The 21,103-nt window shown below is 37.5% G+C and overlaps 1 protein-coding gene across 3 annotated transcripts in view; it reads left to right on the top strand.

Annotated features, from left to right (window-relative positions):
• The window catches only part of PCGF5 (polycomb group ring finger 5), a 118,438-nt gene that overhangs the window by 73,862 nt on the left and 23,473 nt on the right, over nucleotides 1–21,103 (top strand). For all 3 annotated transcript variants that reach the window (XM_041738168.1, XM_041738176.1, XM_041738157.1), the window contains exons 4-6: nucleotides 5,002–5,057; nucleotides 5,171–5,230; nucleotides 7,863–8,011. In XM_041738168.1, coding sequence (XP_041594102.1) covers nucleotides 5,002–5,057; nucleotides 5,171–5,230; nucleotides 7,863–8,011 — 265 coding nt within the window. The remainder of the gene's footprint in view (nucleotides 1–5,001; nucleotides 5,058–5,170; nucleotides 5,231–7,862; nucleotides 8,012–21,103) is intronic.

The raw sequence follows: 21,103 nt of genomic DNA, 5'->3' as shown, positions 1-21,103 counted from the left end.
GAGAAGATGCTGGTGAGGAGGCTCAGGAGTGTGAGGGAGGGACAGATTGCAATTTTAAATGAAATGGTGAGGATAGGCCTCATGAGAAGGTGAACTTTGAGCAAAAAATTAATGGCCATTAGGGGGTTAGCCATCTATAATCTAGGGAAAGTTTTCCAGTTCCAGATAAAGGGAGCAGCCAGTGCAAAGGAACTAAGTCAGGAGTACACCTGAAACTTGTTTGAGGAACAGCAAGGAGACCAATGTGGCCAGACAACAGTGAAGAAGGGAGAGAATAGTGGGAGGTGAGGGCAGAGAGGTAATGGGAGGCATGTAGGCCTCTGTAAAAAAAAAAAAAAAAAAAAAAAAAAGAGTAAAATGGGAAACCACAAGGTTTTGGTTAGAGGATAGACCTGACCTGGCTTAAAAGGATCATTCTGATGACCATGTTGAGAATACACTGTACATTGCAAGGTAAAGGTAGAAGCAGGGAGACCAGTTAAGGTAATTGTGGTGATCCAGATAAGAGATGGTTATTTCCTAGATACAGTTTAAAGGAAGATCCAGCAGGATTTGCTGGTAGATTGGATATACAGTATGAGAGAATAAGTAGACCCTGACCTGAGATTCCTGACTGAGCAACCAGAATAACGGAGTTGTCATTAACTGAGACAGGGAAGACTAAGGATAGAGTGGCATTGGGGGAGGGGTAGTTGGGAGTTTGGTTTTGGACATGTTGAGTCTGTTAGTCATTTCAGAGAAGAGAACATTGGCAGATGGATATACAAGTCTATGGTTCAAGGAAGAGGTCTGGCTGGAGATAAATATTTGGTAGTGTTCAGCCTATAGAAGGTATTTAAACTGTGAGACAGGATGAGCACTTGAAAAAGAAGAGAAGAGGACCAAGGATCAAGCCTTGGAGCATTCCCATGTTGAGAGATCAGAGAGGCAAAGGAAGCTGAAAAGGTTCAGTGAAGTAGAAGGAAAATCCAGGAGTGTGGCTTGGAAGCCAAGTGAAGAATGTGTACCAAAAGACAGTGATCGACTGTGTCAGATATTGTTCCTGGAAGTCAAGTAAGGTAAAGACAAAACTGATGCTTGGGTTTAACATGGAGGTCATCAGCCTTGACAAGAGTACTTCCAGTAGAGCCAAGAGGCAAAAACCTAACTGGATTGTTTCAAGAAGGAAGGGGAGAAAGAGTAATTAGAAAGAGTGAGTATAGGGATCCCTGGGTGGCGCAGCGGTTTGGCGCCTGCCTTTGGCCCAGGGTGCGATCCTGGAGACCCGGGATCGAATCCCACATCGGGCTCCCGGTGCATGGAGCCTGCTTCTCCCTCTGCCTGTGTCTTTGCCTCTCTCTCTCTCTGTGACTATCAGAGAGAAAGAGAAAGAAAGAGAGTATAGACAAGTCTTTCAAAGTTTTGCCACAAATGGGAGCAAAGAAACAGGATAGTAGCTGGTAGGGGAAATAAGGTCAAAAGGTTTCTGTTTCATTTGATACAGGACAGAGGAATGGCATGTTTGAAGGGAATGGTCCAATAGAGAGCAGAAAGTTAATAATGTAGGAGAGTGGAGTGGAGGAGGGATTGGTGAAACAATGTCTTTGGGTAGATGAGAGGGAATGGAATCTTATAGAATGAGAGAGGAGATTGGCTTTATGTAGACTGACAGATCATCTGTAGCAATGAACAGGAGGGCGGAGTATATCTAAGTGCATGCACTGTACATATGGTGGTTGGAGTCTGTGGAAGTTTTTCATTGAGGATAAAATGTTTATAAGCCAAGAGTAAGGATTGGAAGAGGGGATGTAATGATTTGAGGAGAGAAGAAATTGTGTCATTTAGGAAAGTGAGAATAAATTGACTGGGAAAGTATAGTAGGATTCTTAGCAACTTTAAAGGCACATGGGGGTTGTAGTTAGGAATTTGTAAGGCTGTGGTTGTGTTCTTCCTAGCTGTGGATGCAGGTGTGGTTAATGGAGAACCACACCTGCATCTAATTGGATTTAGCCAGTGTTGTGGTTGTACCAAATAATTTTGAGCAAATGAGAGAGGGACAAACAAGGGAATCAAAGGTGTGGTTTTAATGACAGACCTTGGTGTCAGTCAGTCCTAAACTGGATAGGAGGACAGAGGACTTTAATTTGGTGAGGGATGTCTCAGAGGAACAGAAATGAAACTTGTTAACTCCTGATCTGAGAACAGAACAAATGCTTTCAAGGAATTTGGAAATAGGTATATAGAAAATGAAGAAAAGAAAGCAACTACTAACTCTAAAGAAAGAAAAAAGTTGAATGTATGGATGTCTACTAATGTCTGTAAATATTTATATAATTATAACCATGTAAACACTGGTTATTAAGCCAAAAAAATGTAATAAAAGTATATCAGAAAGATATGGTAATAAGAGTATATCCGAAAGATGAGAATAGTGTATGTTGGGAAGAAACGGGCCTGGCAAGATGAAATCAGAGAACCAAATCTTTATTTTCCATAAAAGGAAGTCAGAAGAATGTAGACAGCAGAAAAAGTGTAGCTACCAGAAAGAAACAGGTTGGATTTGAAAGGGGCTGCCTCTGGGGTTGTAAGAATCAGGAATGAGGAGGGTGGGGCGTGAAAATTTTGTATTTGAACATGAGTTTTATGGGGAAGTTGGATCTGTAAATTTTGTGTGTGTGTGTGTGTGTGTGTATATATGCATATATATATACACACACATATATGTGTATATATGTATACACATGTGTATACATGTGTATATACACATGTATATATTACTCTGAAAGAATATTAAGAAAAATATTTCTCTTAAGTACTACTCGTATTAAATCTGGGGAAAACTTTGTGAATGAGTTAGTATTTGAATTAAGTCTTAAAGAGTAAGATAATATTGGTTAGGTTGGAGAGCAAGGAAAGAGTATATGAGTCAGGATGAAGAGAATGAGGAAGAAAAACAGATCGGAAAATGACAAGGCATTCTTAGGGATAATTGAATAAGGCAGTTAGCTAGAGAAGAGCGACAGTAGCACCAGTTATAGTTTTAGGTTGGACTTAGGTTATATAAACACTCAAAGCCAGGTGGTGGGAAGAAATTAGTTCTTGAGCAGGCAGATAATGAACAAATTAGTGCTTAAGGAAGATTCACCTTGAGCATGTCAACTTAAAGGGAAGTAGCTGTGCTGTCCTGTAAGTGTGGCAATTGATGGAGTAGAAGCATGAAAGGTATGGGAAGACTAGGTGGGAGAAACATGGAGAAGGCATGGTCAGTGGGGTTTGATGAGTAAATGTGTGAATTGAGGTGGGGGAAGGCTCAGGTAATTCTTGCATTTTGATTTTATTTGGGAGAGATATGGTATCATTTCTAAATTTAATTTTTAAAACGAAAGACACGGAGAAAGGTATTCAGTGTTTTGTTGAAGGATAGATGAGACAGTCTTGACAGTGATGAGCCAAAGGAAGTGCTTGAGATCTTCAGCATCAGTTAGAAATACAGAATTGAGCTCAGCAGAGAAGTGTAATGTATATGTATGTGTGTGTACATATGTACACACATGCACATATGATCTGCCTGTGTGTTTTCAAGCCACAAAAGTAGATGCGATCATCAAGGCAGGCAGCCTGTAGAAGAGATCAAGAAAGTGTAGAGTTCATAACAATGGAGAATACTCAATTTTTGAGGTAGTTGGAAAATTAAAAATACTTAGGGATAAAGAAGACAGGAAAAAGGAAAAACCAGGAAGGGGAATTTTCAAGGAGCAGTGTTAGGGCAACACTGTCCAACTGCTGTAGAGCAATATAGGAGAAAAAAATGATCTTTAAAAATAATCTAAATTTTTAAACTATAATTCTAAGGCAATTTATTTTTTTTTCTAAGTCAAGAATTTAAATCTATTCAGTGTGGAAGTTCTGATGATTTCAGGAATACAGTAGAGTAAAAGAAGCAAAACCCAGAGTGTGTGGCAGAAATAATGTCAATCATGCTTTCAGACTTTTCTAGTTGGAAGAAAAGGTTGAGAAACTGCTAACAGCTTGAAAAGACATAGGTTCAGCAAAAGTTTTGGGGTTTTTTAGATGTGAGAACATTGTACATGTTTGTATTCTAGAAGAGTAATGCTGCTGAGCAGGGCAAGGGGGATTGAGAGAGCAGAGGGGCTGTGGGAACAAGAGACGGAAGGAACAGCTACGAAAAGCAGCATTTCACTCCTCCATGGCAGGAAAAGGAAATGGGGAAAATGGCAAAGTAAATATTTACACATTTCTTATCTAGGAAGACAGAATGACTAAAAGATGTAAATTGCTTAGATGGAATGGACATTATTTCCTTTACAGGAAAGAGCCAGAGTGGTGGTAGAGTTTGAGAGCAGGTGTATCAGCTATTGCTGCATAACAAACCAGTCCTAAATTTCATGTTTAAAACAGTAATAAAAGCATTTTATTCCTCACAGTTCTGTGTGGTTCACAGATCTAGGTGGTGGTTCTTCTGGTCTTGGCTGGACTCACTCAGGAGACTACAGTGAATGAATGAGTCTAAGATGGCCTCAGCAGGGCAACTTGGCACTTCTACATGGTGTCCCATCATCCAGACTTGCTTTCTGGTGGCAGGATTCTAAGAGAGTGCACAGAAGCTTGGGAGGCCTCTTAATAAGGCTTTGTCTCAGAGCTAAGCATGGTGTCACTTGTGCCATTTTCTGTTGTCCTAAGCACGTTTCAAGGCTAGCTCATAGATATTCTTGAAGGGAGGAAATAGATGCCATCCTTTACTTGAGGGAGGAATTTCAAAGTCCTACTTAGGGAATAGAGATGTAGAGAGTGCTGGGGACTGGGACCATTTTTGTAATACTGCAGGAAAGGCTAGAAATGGGTGCACTCTGCATGCAGAGAAGTTTGGTATTGTGGATATGCTGAAATTGTCTATGTCCTGTATTTTGTAATACATGCAAGATACAGATCTCTTAACTGTTTAAATATTGGATTTTGATATCTTCATTATTAGTATATTCTCTTTTTTCCCCCCTTTGGAAGGTTGGATAATACATTAGAGGAAATTATATTTAAGCTGGTCCCTGGACTACGAGAACGTAAGTTGCTTTTTGGCTTCTTGCAGATTTTTGTGTTCTATGAAGTCAACATTTCTACTAAAGATTTTATGATTGTTTCTATTATTTTATACTTCTTTTTTCTTTTAAATTAGAGGAACTTGAGCGTGAATCTGAATTTTGGAAGAAAAATAAGCCTCAAGAAAATGGACAAGGTGACTTTCTTATGTCTATATCTCATACTCTCTTAAAGTGGTTAACTTTTTGTAGATTTGGTGAATTAATATCACGTTAAGCTCAGATTTCTCTTGTATAAAATTCATGTAGCCCTTTGTTTAAATTATGATCCTTTTCTATAAAATCATGTGATTTTATATACATCTGTGTAAATCTGGAGTCACACCAATTGAAAGCAATTGGAAATAGAAAAAATTAGAATTGGGAAAGAAAAAAAGAGAAAACTGACTACTCATTATAACAATATTTGCTGGAGAGCTAAAGAAAATTGAAGTAAGAAATAGCCAGGGTCTGCAGTTAAACCCTGAGGGGGTTTTCTATTTATTTTATTTTGTATGTTTGCCTTATTGGAGAAGGAACCAAGATGTAGCTGAGTGCCAGATCAGGAGATCTGTCTATGCTATGATAATCTGGAATTATATTTTTATATGTGGTACTCAGACTATACAAATTTATATGTCCTGGGAAATGAAAAATATTTCTAGATTCTTACGGGAATGTTCTCCATCACTTAAACTGAGTGTCCATATTTCTCTTCTGGGTCCCAGGAGACTCCACCATCAGTAATTTTTAATAGTCTCAGCAAAGTGGCAAACATTACTGGGCAGAGAAAAGGCTTTTAGTATGTATAATTCACACAATAGGAAAAAAAAGTACAACATATCTGAAATAATAAAGAAGAATATGCTTTTCCTACTGTTACTTAATATGAGATTTATTTCGGGATAGCCTAAATACCATTGAAATCTTTTAAGGATGTATACATGTTTTTATAGGCTCATTGTGAGCTCAGTCTCCACCCTTAAGATCATAGGATTATCAGTTATAAATCAGGATGCTCTCTCTTCATCTGTAAACTGAGGATGATAGTTTTAACTAGTTCAATTTAACAGTTCAAGGCTGGCTTCTAATAGCAGGGGAATTTTGAGAATAGTTTTCAATTATTGGAATAAGTAGTTAGGGATTATCTTTTTATCTGTAACAACAAACAAAATGGGCAAAGAAGCCAAGCCTGACAAAAAAATGATTTCACTAAAGACTTGTTTTACCCAAGTATAAGTTGCAATTTAGACAGTAGTGCTATAATTTTATGTATAGATAATATAAAGTTTACCGTATGTTCCAATTTTTGACTGTCTTTTCAAGAGAACAGGAAACCAAGAAATTGTCAGTAGAAAATATATAGTAGGTTTAGTCCATGACTCTGTGTATCATATAGATGGACTCATGAAGGACTATAGCCTACTTTGTGTGCATCTCTCTTTAACCATATTTCTCCCTTTTTAAAGTATTTTATAATGTTTAGTTTGGGTAGAGAATTTGAATCTTTTCTTGGTGCTGGGAGTTTGGTTCATAAAAGGTAGCTCCTGTTTATGTGGATTCTATATAAATATATAGAAGAAAGAAAGCAGGGACCCCTGGGTGGCTCAGTGGTTGAGTGTCTGCCTTTGGCTCAGGTCATGATCCTGGGGACCTGCAATCAAGTCCCGCGTCAGGTTCCCTGCAGGATCCTGCTTCTCCCTCTGCGTATGTCTCTGTGTCTCTTATGAATAAATAAATAAAATCTTTAAAAAAAAAAAAAAAAAAGAACGCACAAGAGCACAAGAAAGAGAACCCACCTGCCCTCTATAATACAACTGTAATGCTTTTATTAGGCATTAAAGAGGAGCTAACCTGTCATTCCTTTTTTCTGGCATTTTCTGTACCATAATGCTTGACTGGCTAGTTCTTTCAAGTTTCAGCTTAGAGATATTCTATCTGAAAATCTTCCCTGAATCTCTGCTTCACCCAGAGTTTGTATACCCCTCTTATATGTGCCCACATAGTCTATTTTTACCTCTTCCATCAGAGTCCTTATTATACTCCCATCGGTCTGTTTTCTTTACTTGCCTGTATCTCCCTCCTCCTGTATCCTGACCACTGTGAGGATGAGGGTGATAACCCTCTAGTTTCAGTATTCCCTCAAGTGTATCACAATGCATATCAAACACAGAGTTAAAGGGACTCCATAAATAAATGAATCAGCACATGAAGTATTATACATAGGCTGCAGGTATTTTGTAGGTTAAATACATTCGTACATAACAAAGCATGTGATTCAGATTTCTTTAATGGATTTAACATGTTACATAGCTACATACAGGTTTAAAAAGCTAATTCTCATATTTCACTAGCTGATTTTGTGAATATATAATAATTTGAAATTTTGAGAACTCAGTATTTGATACTTTAAAAAGAGTACTTGGTTTCCCATTTGAATATATATAGAATTTGGAATATTTTTATATCCTGTCTACTTTCTAAGTGGTCTAATCACTAATTGCAATCATTTTTGTGGCTAGATATAGCTAGTCCTGAATCATTCATTTGGCCAGTGAGCCTAAAAATTTTAGGTTATGTTAGTAAGTCACTGATGGCTTTTTAAAAATATTTCCATTATTGAGTTGGTTGGAACATTTTAAAGATCCTGAAATTTTCATTTATTCTTCATCAAACCAAAAATGTTTAAAATTCTTAACTTGATGATTTGCTCGATGATTAATATACTGTTGCTTAACCTTAAAATCAACTTTGAGTTACATCTAACTTAGTTCCGTTTAAATTATACAGATGATACTTCAAAAGTTGACAAACCTAAAGTAGATGAAGAAGGTGATGAAAATCAAGATGATAAGGACTATCACAGAAGTGACCCACAAATTGCTATATGTCTAGATTGTTTACGAAATAATGGACAATCAGGGGACAATGTAGTAAAGGTGAGTGGACAAGCACAGTTATATTTTTTATAATCACTTTATAGTAAATCTTTGATAATTTGTTGATGAATTTTAGCTAGTGTTGGCTTTCAAAATTTTTATTAACATAATCAAGTAGAATGCTATTCTGTGACAGCCCTGTAGCTACAAATGACCAGTTACTGACGCCTATTTCCAGCCCCCACAACTGAACAGTCCTGGGCCAATGCCACCACCTAGTGGCTAATTCCAAGAATCACCCCATCCATTTTTCTGTCACCTTTTATACCTTTGTTGGGAATTCATATACATTGTTTCTCCCTGTTTATGTGTGGTAACCAGTTCAGACTCACATCATTACATCACAAGATTGGCAGTGTCTCCAACTGTTTCATTCCTCCTCTCCTAATTTTTATTTTTCTATTTTTATTTGCAACTCAAAAAACTGTTCATGTCATGGCTAATACAGTTTATAAATAATATAACGGTTTTGAAGTAAAATTAGGTGTCCTAAAGTACCTCTAACTTCAAAAGTCTTGGAAGTCTCCCAGATATTTACTGTAGAATCGCCACTTTCTAATCCTGTTTCCCTTTGTATGTACTTGCTATTTCAACCTTATTGTGAACAATCTATAAAATAGTTTAAAACACCTTGTTCACTTTAATTTATCCTCTTTGGTCTTTAAATGGTGTTATTTAAATAATGTTTTCTGCCTTTTTTATTGCAAGCAGCTCCCCTTTTCATTATAAATGTTCACTACTTTAGCTCTTAAATGAAATTTTTGTCAGTGATTGAAAATATTGTTTTTCTCTCTATATTCCATGTTATATATAAATACCCATACTCAGTGTCTCTTATTTTCTTTTACTTCCCTTGTAAAATATGTGAGTGGGTTGAATTTTTCACTAATACATTTAATGATATTTTCCTATTAGGAAATTAAGAACAAATAATTTTTCAGCTCAGATTAAGTTTTCCTAGCATCTTACAACAAAGAATATAAAGGAGTATAGTGATTCAGTGAAGAGATAAGTAATAAGAAAGAATTTACTCACTCAAGGAACTTTAAGCAGGATTTTTCCATAAAACAGTTATGAAAAAAAAGTAATTTAGTTAAGAGGTGGTTAGACAAGGCATGTAATAAACTGCAGCAGTCTTTAAAGACATGGCCATGGGACCTATTTGTTTTTCCAGGCTTCTCTCTTTTTTTTTTTTTTTTTATGCTCTTTCCTTTTTGTAAGTCTTTTTTCAGGGTCTTTAAAAATCTTAATCTCTTATTGCCAGTCATTTCTGTAATCCTCTTTTTAAGAGATTGTTCTTAATGGAGATTGTGATCATCCTTTAGCTCTCTGATACATGAGTTACTATCTTATAAATTATATGTTGTATCTTGAAAATTCAGTCAGTAGAAAAGCTGAATATCTTTTCATAAATAAATATGAAGTCTCCTTCCTGTAGAATTTCTAGTATTAAAGTTATGATTCTGAAAAATTACTGCTTCCTTGATATTCTCTTGACCTTTCTGACGCTTCACCATCCCAGTTGACCTTTTATCCATTCACTCTTTCCTTTATAAACTTTTCTTCATCCTTGTGGCCTTCTATTCATAAAACAATTTTCATAGTTTATAGACTTCTACTTTGCTACCCTGATTCTCACCTTTTTCCTCTGGCCATTCCTGTGCTGTCTCTCCTTCTTCCTGGCTTCTACTTGATATATGTGAATATATCTCATAATACCTAGTCTTCCACTCAATTAGTCTCTCTTTGGATTTATCCTAGGAGGTCACTTCTATTTTCTGTGACTTAAACTCTGCAAAGAAATTTTTAATTTTTTTTTATCTTTTAGTGTTCCTTTTTTTTTTTTTTGTATTTTTTTTATTGGAGTTCAATTTGCCAACATATAGTATAACACCCAGTGCTCATCCCATAAAGTGCCCCACTCAGTGACTGTCACCCAGTCACCCCATCCCCTCGCCCACCTCCCCTTCCCCCTACCCTTTGTTTGTTTCCCGGAGTTAGGAGTCTCTCATGTTTTGTCACCCTCTCTGATTTTTTCCACTCATTTTCTCTCCTTTCCCCTATGATCCCTTTCACTAATTTTTATATTCCCCATATGAGTGAAACCATATGATGATTGTCTGCAAAGAACTTTTAAGTCCCCATTTCCAACCCTGCCATCATGCCCAAGTTGAAGAAACCTACTTTCTAAAGATCGTAGTTGGAAGTTTTAGTAACACCTGAAACTTAACATGTTTAAAGACAAATTCATAAATAATTATTTATGAAATAGTATAGTCAAAACTCGAGCAGAGACCTCTATTCTTTGTGATGCTTTTTCAAACCTAGTGAATCCCTTCTCTGAAATTCTGTAGGATTTGCATTTATACCTCAAGTGGTTATTAAGTCAGCATTATTGTATTTCTGAAGGTAGCAGGTACTGATACTGTCTTTTATCTTTTGGGGATATGTCTTATCCTTGAAACTAGATTGCATACCTCTTCAAGGCAATGAAACCATGTCTGTGTTTGATTACAGCCTTTTCTGGCATCTCAATTCTCTGCAGTAGGGTGTGATTCTCAAATGTGGTGGTGTAGTTTCATGTACAGTTTATACAGTGTACTTACTACTTTTGTAATTCCAAAAATCAAAATCAGGAGAGGAAGGCAGTGAAAATAGTACCATAAAGCCCTTCAAAAATTCACTCCTCCATAAAAGCAATGAAAAAAAACTACAAAAAAAAAAAAAAAAAAAACCACCTCTCAGAATCAACTTTTTCAGAAATTTGGTAATTAATCAAAGACCTGCAGAAACCCATAGAGCATTTGATCAAGAAAATGGTGTGAACGGTGAGGTTTGTGGCATTTTAACTTGCCTTAGTCCAATCTCCCACTCTCCAGCTCTGGAGTAACCTTGAAAAAGAACAGCCTACTTTCCCACTATAGCCTTTCAGGCACCGAAGGGCATAACAGGTGGAACTATTTCAAAGCCTAATTGGCCAAATAATTATTTTTATTTGACCTGTCTGGTAGTCTTTGGAACACCTCACTTATGAGCTGGCTGTATTAGACCTGACATGGAGATTGACCAGTAGAAAAAGATTCTGTCAGCTGGGAAGGGCAGAACATTTTTCAGAACCAATTACGAATATTTGAACTCCATGGCTGTCTGAGGTATAGATAATATTCCGGGCAAACAGTAGAAACAGTAGACAACCAAAAAGCTTAAAAGGAAAAGCTGGTGAAAAAGATGTCTGTAGATATCAAAGTCTGTAGGGGCTTTGAAAAGCTCTAACATATTGCTGGGAATCTCCAATTCCAAGCATATACATAGGACTGTGTACATGCTCAGGAAAGACCTAAGTACGCCTTAAGCTCTCACCTCTTGCTGACTTTGAGGCAAGCAGGATATGAGATTAAGGCAGAGTTGTCAATAACCTGTTTGAGTGTTGGAGGTGTGCCCCAAAATACATTGTCTCTTAGCAAAGACTGGGAGATTTATTGGTTCCAAATGTACAAGGAAATCTCTGTTCAGTCACTTGCCAACCAGTGGGTGGAAACTTCAGTGGCCACATTGTAAAGAATGCAGGCTTCATAGAATTAGTTTAGAAAAGTCACTAAACAAAGAAAAACAACAAGATACAGCCACAGTAACATGCCCTAAGAGGCATGTGGGAACCTGGTTTCCATTGCTGCCATATTATATTATTTTAAATGTCAAGTTTTCAACAAAAAAAAATATGAGAAAAATAGAATTAAAGTATAGCTCATGGGATCCCTGGGTGGCGCAGCGGTTTGGCGCCTGCCTTTGGCCCAGGGCGCGATCCTGGAGACCCGGGATCGAATCCCACATCGGGCTCCCGGTGCATGGAGCCTGCTTCTCCCTCTGCCTGTGTCTCTGCCTCTCTCTCTCTCTCTGTGACTATCATAAATAAATAAAGATTAAAAAAAATGTTTTAAAAAAAAAAAAAAAATAAAGTATAGCTCATAAACAGGTAAAATAGTCCATGAAAACTGTCCCTGAAGAAGTCTAGACATTGGACCTATACAGATTTTAAATCATCCATTTTAAATGTGTGCAGAGAACTAAAAGAAACCATATGTAAACTTTTAAATGAAAGTGTAAGAACAGAAGAGAGATGAAGGCCATACAGGATCCTGAGCTCACCATGTCGCACAGAACACACCAAAGCAGCAACTACATCTGTTGCAACTAACTCTAAAAATGACCTCAAGACTGGCAGAACAGATCTTCCACAGCTTGTCATAGAAAGGCAGCTACATCAAAAAGGGTGAAAAGAGGAGCGCTTGGGTAGCTCAACTGGCTAAGCGTCTGCCTTCAGCTCAAGTCACAATCCTGGAGTCCTGTGATCAAGCCCCACATTGGCTTCCCTGCTCAGTGGAGAGTCTTCTTCTCCCTCTGCTGTTCCTCCTGCCTATGCTCTATCTCTCACTTGCTCTCTCTCAAGTAAATAAACAAAATCTTTAAAAAGAAAAAAAAAGGTGAAGATCTAGTTGAAAAACATAGTAACCACAAACAGGAGGGACATCAAAGGCACAGAGGAGCAAGGAGATCAGACCCCATACCAGTCACTTCCAGTCCTGGGGACCCGTACTGGGAAAATGAGTTCCTATTATGTCTGGTTTTGAAAACCAGTGTTGCTTAACTCTAGGAGAGCTGAATGGTGATAGGAAACCCAAGTACCTACCCTCAGAGAGCCAGCACACTAACTTGGCCTGAAACACAGCAGCAACAATTTGAAAAGCACTTGAGGTATATGTGAAGGATAATATCAACTAATCTTAGAACCTGTACCAGTGGGGCAGGGATCTGCAGATTTCTCCAGGAACAAAACTGTTTGCAGATGCTATTTTTCTTTTCCTCCCCCAGCCTAGGAAGCTGGATGCTTGCAGGAACCAGTTCTGACACTCTCCATCTACCTTGCTAACACCACATAACCCACACTCCTGGATTCCCCTGCATATTTACCCCACTGAACACATTCAGTTCTGCAGATATCCCTCCTAAGTAGCTCCTGCTCTGCCATGCCCAATAGGCAGTCCTAACCAGACCTGACACCATTCCAAAGTGACTCCTATCCTGGGGAGGAGAACATTTAATCCCACACACAAGCACACCCTTAGTTCCTGCATCCAGGCCTTTTAGCTAGCTACACAGGGCAAGCCCTGCCCTTCAGTGTGTCTGCAGCTGTTGCAGAGGTTAATTACAGACAGCTAGACTGAGTACCAGCCCCACTCATCAATGAGCCCATGGCAGGTGCATCCAAGCCTCTCAGGAAGGAGGCAAGCCCAGCCCATCGTTGCATCCACACCTTCCTAGCAGCTAAGCAAGAATGCTAGGCTGTGTGCCAGCCTCTGCCCACAAGCAAGCCATGGCAGCTTCAGCCAGACCTCTTAACAGCATGGGGAACAAACCCTGCCCAGTGTGCCCACAGCAGGTGAAGCAGGTCATTGTGGCCAACTGGGCTGAAGGCCAGGTTCACTCACCAGCATGTCCACAGCAACCACAGCTCAGCCACAATAGGAAGGTACAGGCAGCCCACACAGGGGACACACCTGGAGCACCTTGTTCTGGTGACCAGAGGTATTTCACTATAGGACCTCTTCTACATAAGGCCAGTTATTTCAAAATGAGGAAATATAGCTGACTTACTTAATATATAGAAAGAGAGACAAAATGAGACAGGAATATGTCCCAAATGAAAGAAAAAGACAAAATTACAGAAGAGCTAAATGAAATGGAAGTAAGCAATATGCCTAATAAAGAGTTCAAAGTAATGGTCATAAAGATATTCACCATACTTAGGGTGCCTGGGTGGTTCAGTTGGTTAAGCATCTGCCTTTGGCTCAGGTCATGATCTCAGGGTCCAATGTTGGGCTTCCTACTCAGTGAGGAATCTGCTTCTCCCCCCCCCCCTGTGCCCACCACCCCCCTGCTCATGCTCTCTCTCTCTCAAATAAATAAAAATATTTTTTAAAAAAGATACACACCAGACATAAGAGTCAAAGAACTCACTGAGAACTTTTCAACAAAGAGATAGATAAAAAAAAGAACTAGTCAGAACTGAAGTGTATAATAACTGAAATGAAGAATACACTAGAGAGAATCAACAGATTAGTGGATCAAGAAGGGATTAGCATACTGGAAGACGGGGTAATGGAAAGCAATGAAGCTGAACCACAAAAAAAAAATAGTAATAAATAAAAATTAAGATGAAGTGAATTTAAAACATCATCAAGCATAAAAACATTCACATTATAGAGATTCCAGAAGCAAAAGAGAGAAGGGCACAGAAAACTTATTTACAGAAATAATAGCTGAAAACTTTCCTAATCTGGAAGGAAACAGACATCCAGGTCCAGGAATCACAGAGAGTTCCTCATGAGGTGAACCCAAGGAAGTTCATGCTGAGACACATAATAAATAAAATACCAAAAAGTAATGACGAAGAGAGAATCTTAAAAGCAGTGAAGAAACAGAGTTACATATAAGGGAAATCCCTTTAAGAATATCAGCTGATGGGACACCTGGGTGGCTTAGCTGTTGAGTGTCTGCCTTTGGCTTAGGGTGCGGTCCTGGGTCCAGGGATCAAGTCCCGCATCGGGCTCCCTGCAAGGATCCTACTTCTTCCTCTGCCTATGTCTCTGCCTCTTTTTCTGTGTCTCTCATGAATAAATAAAATCTTGAAAAAAAAAAAAAAAGAATATCAGGTGATTTTTCAGCAGAAATATTGCAGGCCAGAAGTGCTGAAAGGAAAAAACGTATAACTTACAAACAAGGATAACTTACTGTTCAAAAATGAGAGATATATAAGAGATTTCCAGATAAAAAAGCTAAAAGAGTTCATCACTATACTAGCCTTATAAGAAATACTAATGGAAACTCTAAGTGAAAAGAAGAGATTGTAAGTAGAAATAAAATTATGAAAGGAAAAAAATTTCACAGGTAAAAATAAACATGTAGTAAAGATATTAGAACACTTATAAAGCCAGTATGGAGGTTAAAATACAAAGTAGTAAAATCAGTTATATCCACAAATATTAGTCATGGGGATACCCAAAATAAAAAGATATAAAATACATAAAACATTGAGGAGGGAGTAAAAATTTAATTCTTTTAGAATGTGTTTAAATTTAAATTTAAGAGATCATGAAATTAATACAGACTGCTGTTATAGACATAGGATGCTGTGTATGAGCCCAGTGGTAAACACAAATCAAAAACCTATAATAGGGATCCCTGGGTGGCGCAGCGGTTTGGCGCCTGCCTTTGGCCCGGGGCGCGATCCTGGAGACCCGGGATCGAATCCCATGTCAGGCTCCCGGTGCATGGAGCCTGTTTCTCCCTCTGCCTGTGTCTCTGCCTCTCTCTCTCCCTCTGTGACTATCATAAATAAATAAAAATAAAAAAAAAATTAAAAAAAAAAACAAAAACCTATAATATACAAAAAAATAAGAAAATTATCCAAGCTTAACACTAAAGAGAGCCATCAAACCACAAGGAAGAAGAAGAAAGGAACAGAGAACTACAAAACAACCAGAAAACAATTAACAAAATGGCAATACATAGATACATACCTATTAATGATTGCTTTAAATGTAAGTGGAATAAATGCTTCAATCAAAAGATTTAGGGTAACCAATGGGTAAAAAATAAAAAATAAATAAAAGAATAAAAAATAAAAAGGCCATCTACATGATACCTACAAGAGACTCACTCTAGTCCTAAAGACACATATAGACTGAAAGTAAAGGGGTAGAAAGATTTTCCATGCAAATGGAAGCAAGTTAAAAAATAGCACAGGGTAGCAATACTTATATCAGACAAAATAGACTTTAAAACAAAGACTGTAGCAAGAGACAAAGAAGGGCACTACATAATGATAAAGGGATCTAGCCAATAAAAGTATTTAACAATTGATTGTAAATATCTGTGTATCCAAAATCAGAGAACCTAAATACATAAAGTAAATATTAACAGACATAAAGGGAGAAATTAACACTAATACAATAATAGTTGAACACTTTAACACTGCTCTTAACATTGACAGATCATCCAGACAGAAAATCAACGAGGGCAGCCCAGGTGGCTCAGCGGTTTAGTGCCGCCTTCAGCCCGGGGCGTGATCTTGGAGACAAGAGATTGAGTCCTGCGTCAGGCCCCCTCCATGGAGCCTGCTTCTCCCTCTACCTGTGTCTCTGCCTACCTCTCTCTCTCTCTCTCTCTCTCTCTCTCTCTTTCATAAATAAATAAATAAAATCTTGAAAAAAAAATCAACAAGGAAACAATGGCTCTGAATGACACATTAGGCCAGATATATAGAGAACTTAACAGATTTAAGTCTGGAAAGTCTGGACTTAACAAATATATATAGAATATCTCATCCCAAAACAATACACATTCTGTTCAAGTGTACATAGAACATTGTTTAGGATAGACTACATATTAGGCCACAAAACAAGTCTCAATAAATTTAAGAAGACAAATCATAAAAAGCATCTATACCAATCATAATGGTATGAAACTAGAGAGCAGTTACAAGAAAAATACTGAAAAAAACAACATAAACACATGGAGGCTAAACAACATATTACCAAACAACCAATGGTCAATGAAGAAATCAAAGAGGAAATTAAAAAATACATGAAGACAGATAAAAATGGAAATACAACCATCCAAAGTCTTTGGAATGTAGCAAAAGCTGTACTAGGAGGGACAGGGGCACCTGGGTGGCTCAGTTGGTTAAGCATCTGACTCTTGATTTCAGCTCAGTTCATGATCTCCAGGTTGTGAGACCTGTGCCCTGTGTTAGGCTCAGCACTGGCCATAGAATCTGCTTGAGATTATTTCTCCCTCTCCCTCTGGTCTCCACCCCCCTGCTTGCACACACATTCTTTTTTTTTTTTTTTTCTTTTTTTTTTTTAAGATTTTATTTATGAGAGACAGAGAGAGGCAGAGACATAGGCAGAGGGAGAAGCGGGCTCCCTGAAAGGAGCCTGATGTGGAACTCAATCCTGGATCCAGGGATCATGTCCTGAGCTAAAGGCAGATGCTCAGCCACTGAGCCACTCAGCTGTCCTGCACACACACTCTCAAAATTAAATGAGAAAAATCTATGGCAATACAGGATTATCCTAAGAAATAAGAAAAAAATCTCTAACCTATACTTAAGGGAACTAGAAAAAAAAAGTCTAAAGTTAGCAAAAGGAAGAAAATGATAAAGATTAGAGTAGAAGTAAATGGTAACTAAAAAAAAAAAAAAGAAAGAAAGAAAAGAAAACATCAATGAAACCAAGAGCTAGTGGGCAGTTGGGTGGCTCAGTTAGTTAAGTGTCCAACTGTTGGCTTCAGCTTAGGTCATGGTCTTGGGGTCAAGTGGTTGAGGCCCTCATCAGGCTCTGTACCCTGTGCAGCCTGGTTCATATTCTCTCTCCCTTTTCCTCCACCTTTCCCCCTCCGCCTTTCTCCCCACTCACACACATGCACTCTCTAAAATTAATAATTAAAATATTTTCAAAGAACCAGTTCTTGGGGATCCCCCGGGTGGCTCAGTGGTTTGGCTCCTGACTTTGGCCCAGTGCATGATCCTGGAGTCCCAGGATCAAGTCCCACATCGGGCTCCTTGCATGGAGCCTGCTTCTCCCTCTGCCTGTGTCTCTGCCTGCCCCTTTCTCTGTGTGTCTGTGTGTGTGTGTGTGTGTGTGTGTGTGTGTGTGTGTCATGAATAAATAAAATCTTTAAAAAAAAGAAGAAGAACCAGTTCTTGTTTTTTTTTTTTTTTTTAAGATCAGCAAAATTGATAAACCTTTAGCTAAATTCAAAAAGAAAAAAAAACTCAAATAATACCAGAAATGAAAGAAGAGAAATTGGGATAGACTAGAAGAAATGAATACATTTCTAGAAGCATACAATCTTCCAAAACTGAATCAGGAAAAAATAGAAAATTTGAACAGACTGGTTTCTAGTAACAAAATTGAATCAGTAATCAAAAACTCCCAACTCATTGCTTCAGAGGTGAATTCTACGAAACATTTAAAGAAGAGTTAATACCTATTCTTCTCAACTATTAGAAAAGACAGAAGTAGAAGGAAATCTTCAAAATTCATTCTACAAGGCCAGCATTACTGAAACCAGAAAGACACTACAAAAAAAAAAAAAAACTATAGGCAAACAACCCTGATGAACAAAGATGCAAAATTCCTCAATAAAATATTATCAAGCTCAATTCAAGGATACAAGAATTATATACAAGGTAAAAGAATCATTTACCCCAATCAAGTGGAATTTATTCCAGGGATGAAAGGGTGAGTCAGTATTGGCAAATCAGTATGTTACATCACATTAACAAGAGGAAGGATAAAAACCATGCAATTTTCTCAACAGATTTAGAAAGAAACATTTGATAAAATACAACATCTGTTCATGATAAAAACTCTAAACAAAGTAGGTTTAGAGGGAACATACTTCAAAATAAAAAGGGCCATATATGAAAGACCCATAGCTAACATACTCAATGGTGAAAAACAGCTTTTCCTTTGAGAACAGGAACAAGACAAAAATGTCCATTCTTTCTGCTTTTATTCAACATAGTACTGGAAGTCTTAGCTGAGCAGATAAAAAGAAATTCTCAGACAAAAAGAAAAATCATCTAACTTGGTAAAAAGTAGTTAATCTCATTATTTACAGATGATATGATACCACATTTTGAATACCCTAACGACTACCAAAAAACAACTGATACATGAAGTCAGTAAAGTTGCAGGATATAAAATTAAGGAAATCTGTTACATTTCTGTACACTAATAACAAAGTAGTAGAAAGAGAAATTAGGCATACAATTTCATTTATAATTACACCAAAAATAATACATCTTCTAGTATGTGTAAAGAGGGGGAAGACCTGTACTCTGAAAACGAGAAGAAATTATGGAAGAAATTGAAGATGACACAAATGTAAAGAAATGCTCATGGATTGGAGGAATTAATATTGCTAAAATGTCCATACTTCTCAAAACAGTCTGCAGATTAAATGCATTTCCTATCAAAATACAAATAACATTTTTCATAAAACTGGAACAAATAATCCTAAATTTTGTATGAAACCACAAGAGATTTGAATATTCAAAGCAATTTTGAGAATAACAAAGCTGGAAGCACCACAATCCCTGATTTCAGGATCTACTACAAAGCTGTAGTAATCAAAACAGTAAGATACTGGCACAAAAACGGACATGTAGATCAGTGGAATAGAGTGGGAAGTCCAGAAATAAACCCTTAATTATATGATCAATTAACCTATAACAAAGAGGCAAGAATATACAATCAGGACAAGACAGTCTTTTCAATAAATGGTGCTGAGAAAACTGTACAGCTACATGCAAAAGAAAGAAACTGGACCAATTTATTACATCATACACAAAAATAAACTCAAAATGGTTTAAAGACTTAAATGTGAGATCTGAAACCATAAAATTCCTTTAAAAGAAAAAATAGGCAGTAATCTCTTGGATACCCCCTTTGCAACATATTTATGGATATGTCTCCTTGAACAAGGGAAACAAAAAGCAAAACTAAATTATTGGGGCTACACCAAAATTAAAAGCTTTGGCACAGCAAAGGAAGCTACCAGCAAACAAAAAGGCAACCTACTGAATAAGAGAAGGTATTTGCAAATCATCTATCTGATAAGGGGTTATATAAACTATAAGCTAGAATCAAATACTAATACATGCTACAACATGAATAAACCTTGAAAACATGCCAAGTGAAAAGCCAGACACAAAGGCCACATACTGTATGCTTATTCTCTCTCTCCCTCCCTCTCTCAAATAAATCTTTAAAAAAAATAAACAAAAACCTCAAATAACCATTATCATAAGAACTAAAGTTGGTTGAATTATATCCTACAAGTAGAAGACTGTGTGACCAACGATATTGACCACTAGCTGATTTCAGATACAGTCTCCTAACTCTTCTAAAAGAAAGGGATAGATGCCTGGGTGCCTCAGCGGTTGAGCATCTGCCTTTGGCTCAGGATGTGATCCTGGAGTCCTGGGATCAGGTCTCACATCGGGCTCCCTGCATGGAGCCTGCTTCTCCCTCTGCCTGTGTCTCTGCCTCTCTCTCTCTCATGAATAAATAAAATCTTTTTTCAAAAAAATTAAAAAAGGAATAAAGCATGAAAATGCTTCCAGAAAGGAGCCTTTTTTGAACTCTTCATCTCCTGGCCTGAGTTTGAGGCCAGGAGAGGTTAGAAAGCGAGGGCATTGTGCCATGAAAAGGAAAGGTAACCTTCTGGTAACACAAAATAAGTCTTTATTCCATATAATATTTCTTCAGATATATAGGGTAGCCTGAAATGTTGATCCCACCAGAGCAGCTGGCAGGGCCTGGGCTGTGTAGCCATTGTCCCAGGCAGCAGTTTCCCCTTAACACCCTGTGTATAGTACAAATGTTTCTATATTCTGTGTGTGTGTTATGAAATGAAATGGCAGGAAAGAAGCGCTGCTCTTCTGGTCATCTAAGTTTCTCCCCACCATCCTTGTCATCTCTGCTGAGCACTCTTAATTGTCATTGCCTCTCTTAAAACGTGTTGATTACTTTTCAGAGATCTGTACAGCAATTCCAGGATATACCTAGCTAGGAAATAGCAAGGTTTCTTTGGTATAATTGTAAACTGTTTCTATAGAAAGAAAATGCATAATTGTTATATTGTTATTTTTCTGAGTACTTACAAATCAAGTAATTCAGGCTAGAATTTCATTAGAGATTAATGTCAAACTTTATTAAATCATAAATTCCAGAAACAGACTTTTGCCTAGTTTTAAAATCTTCCCTTAACTCTACTGACACTTCTGTCCTTATTAACAATTTCTAAAAAGTCATGGGTAGTGATGCCATGGTCACTTCTATAGATTCTTGTAACACCTGAGATTTCTTTGCAGAGGGGGATACATTTAGAGGGTCTTCCAGTACTCCACATCATACTCTAACTTAAATATAGAAAATGTGCTAAGAATTCTCTATAAACTGTTTGGAACAAGAAAATAGACAAGAAACCTTGGGGTAGTTGAAATGATGAAAATAGACAAAA

The sequence above is a fragment of the Vulpes lagopus genome, chromosome 2 (genome assembly GCF_018345385.1).
Source record: "Vulpes lagopus strain Blue_001 chromosome 2, ASM1834538v1, whole genome shotgun sequence".
Taxonomy (NCBI): domain Eukaryota; kingdom Metazoa; phylum Chordata; class Mammalia; order Carnivora; family Canidae; genus Vulpes; species Vulpes lagopus.
This window is presented reverse-complemented; position numbering and strand designations above follow the sequence as displayed.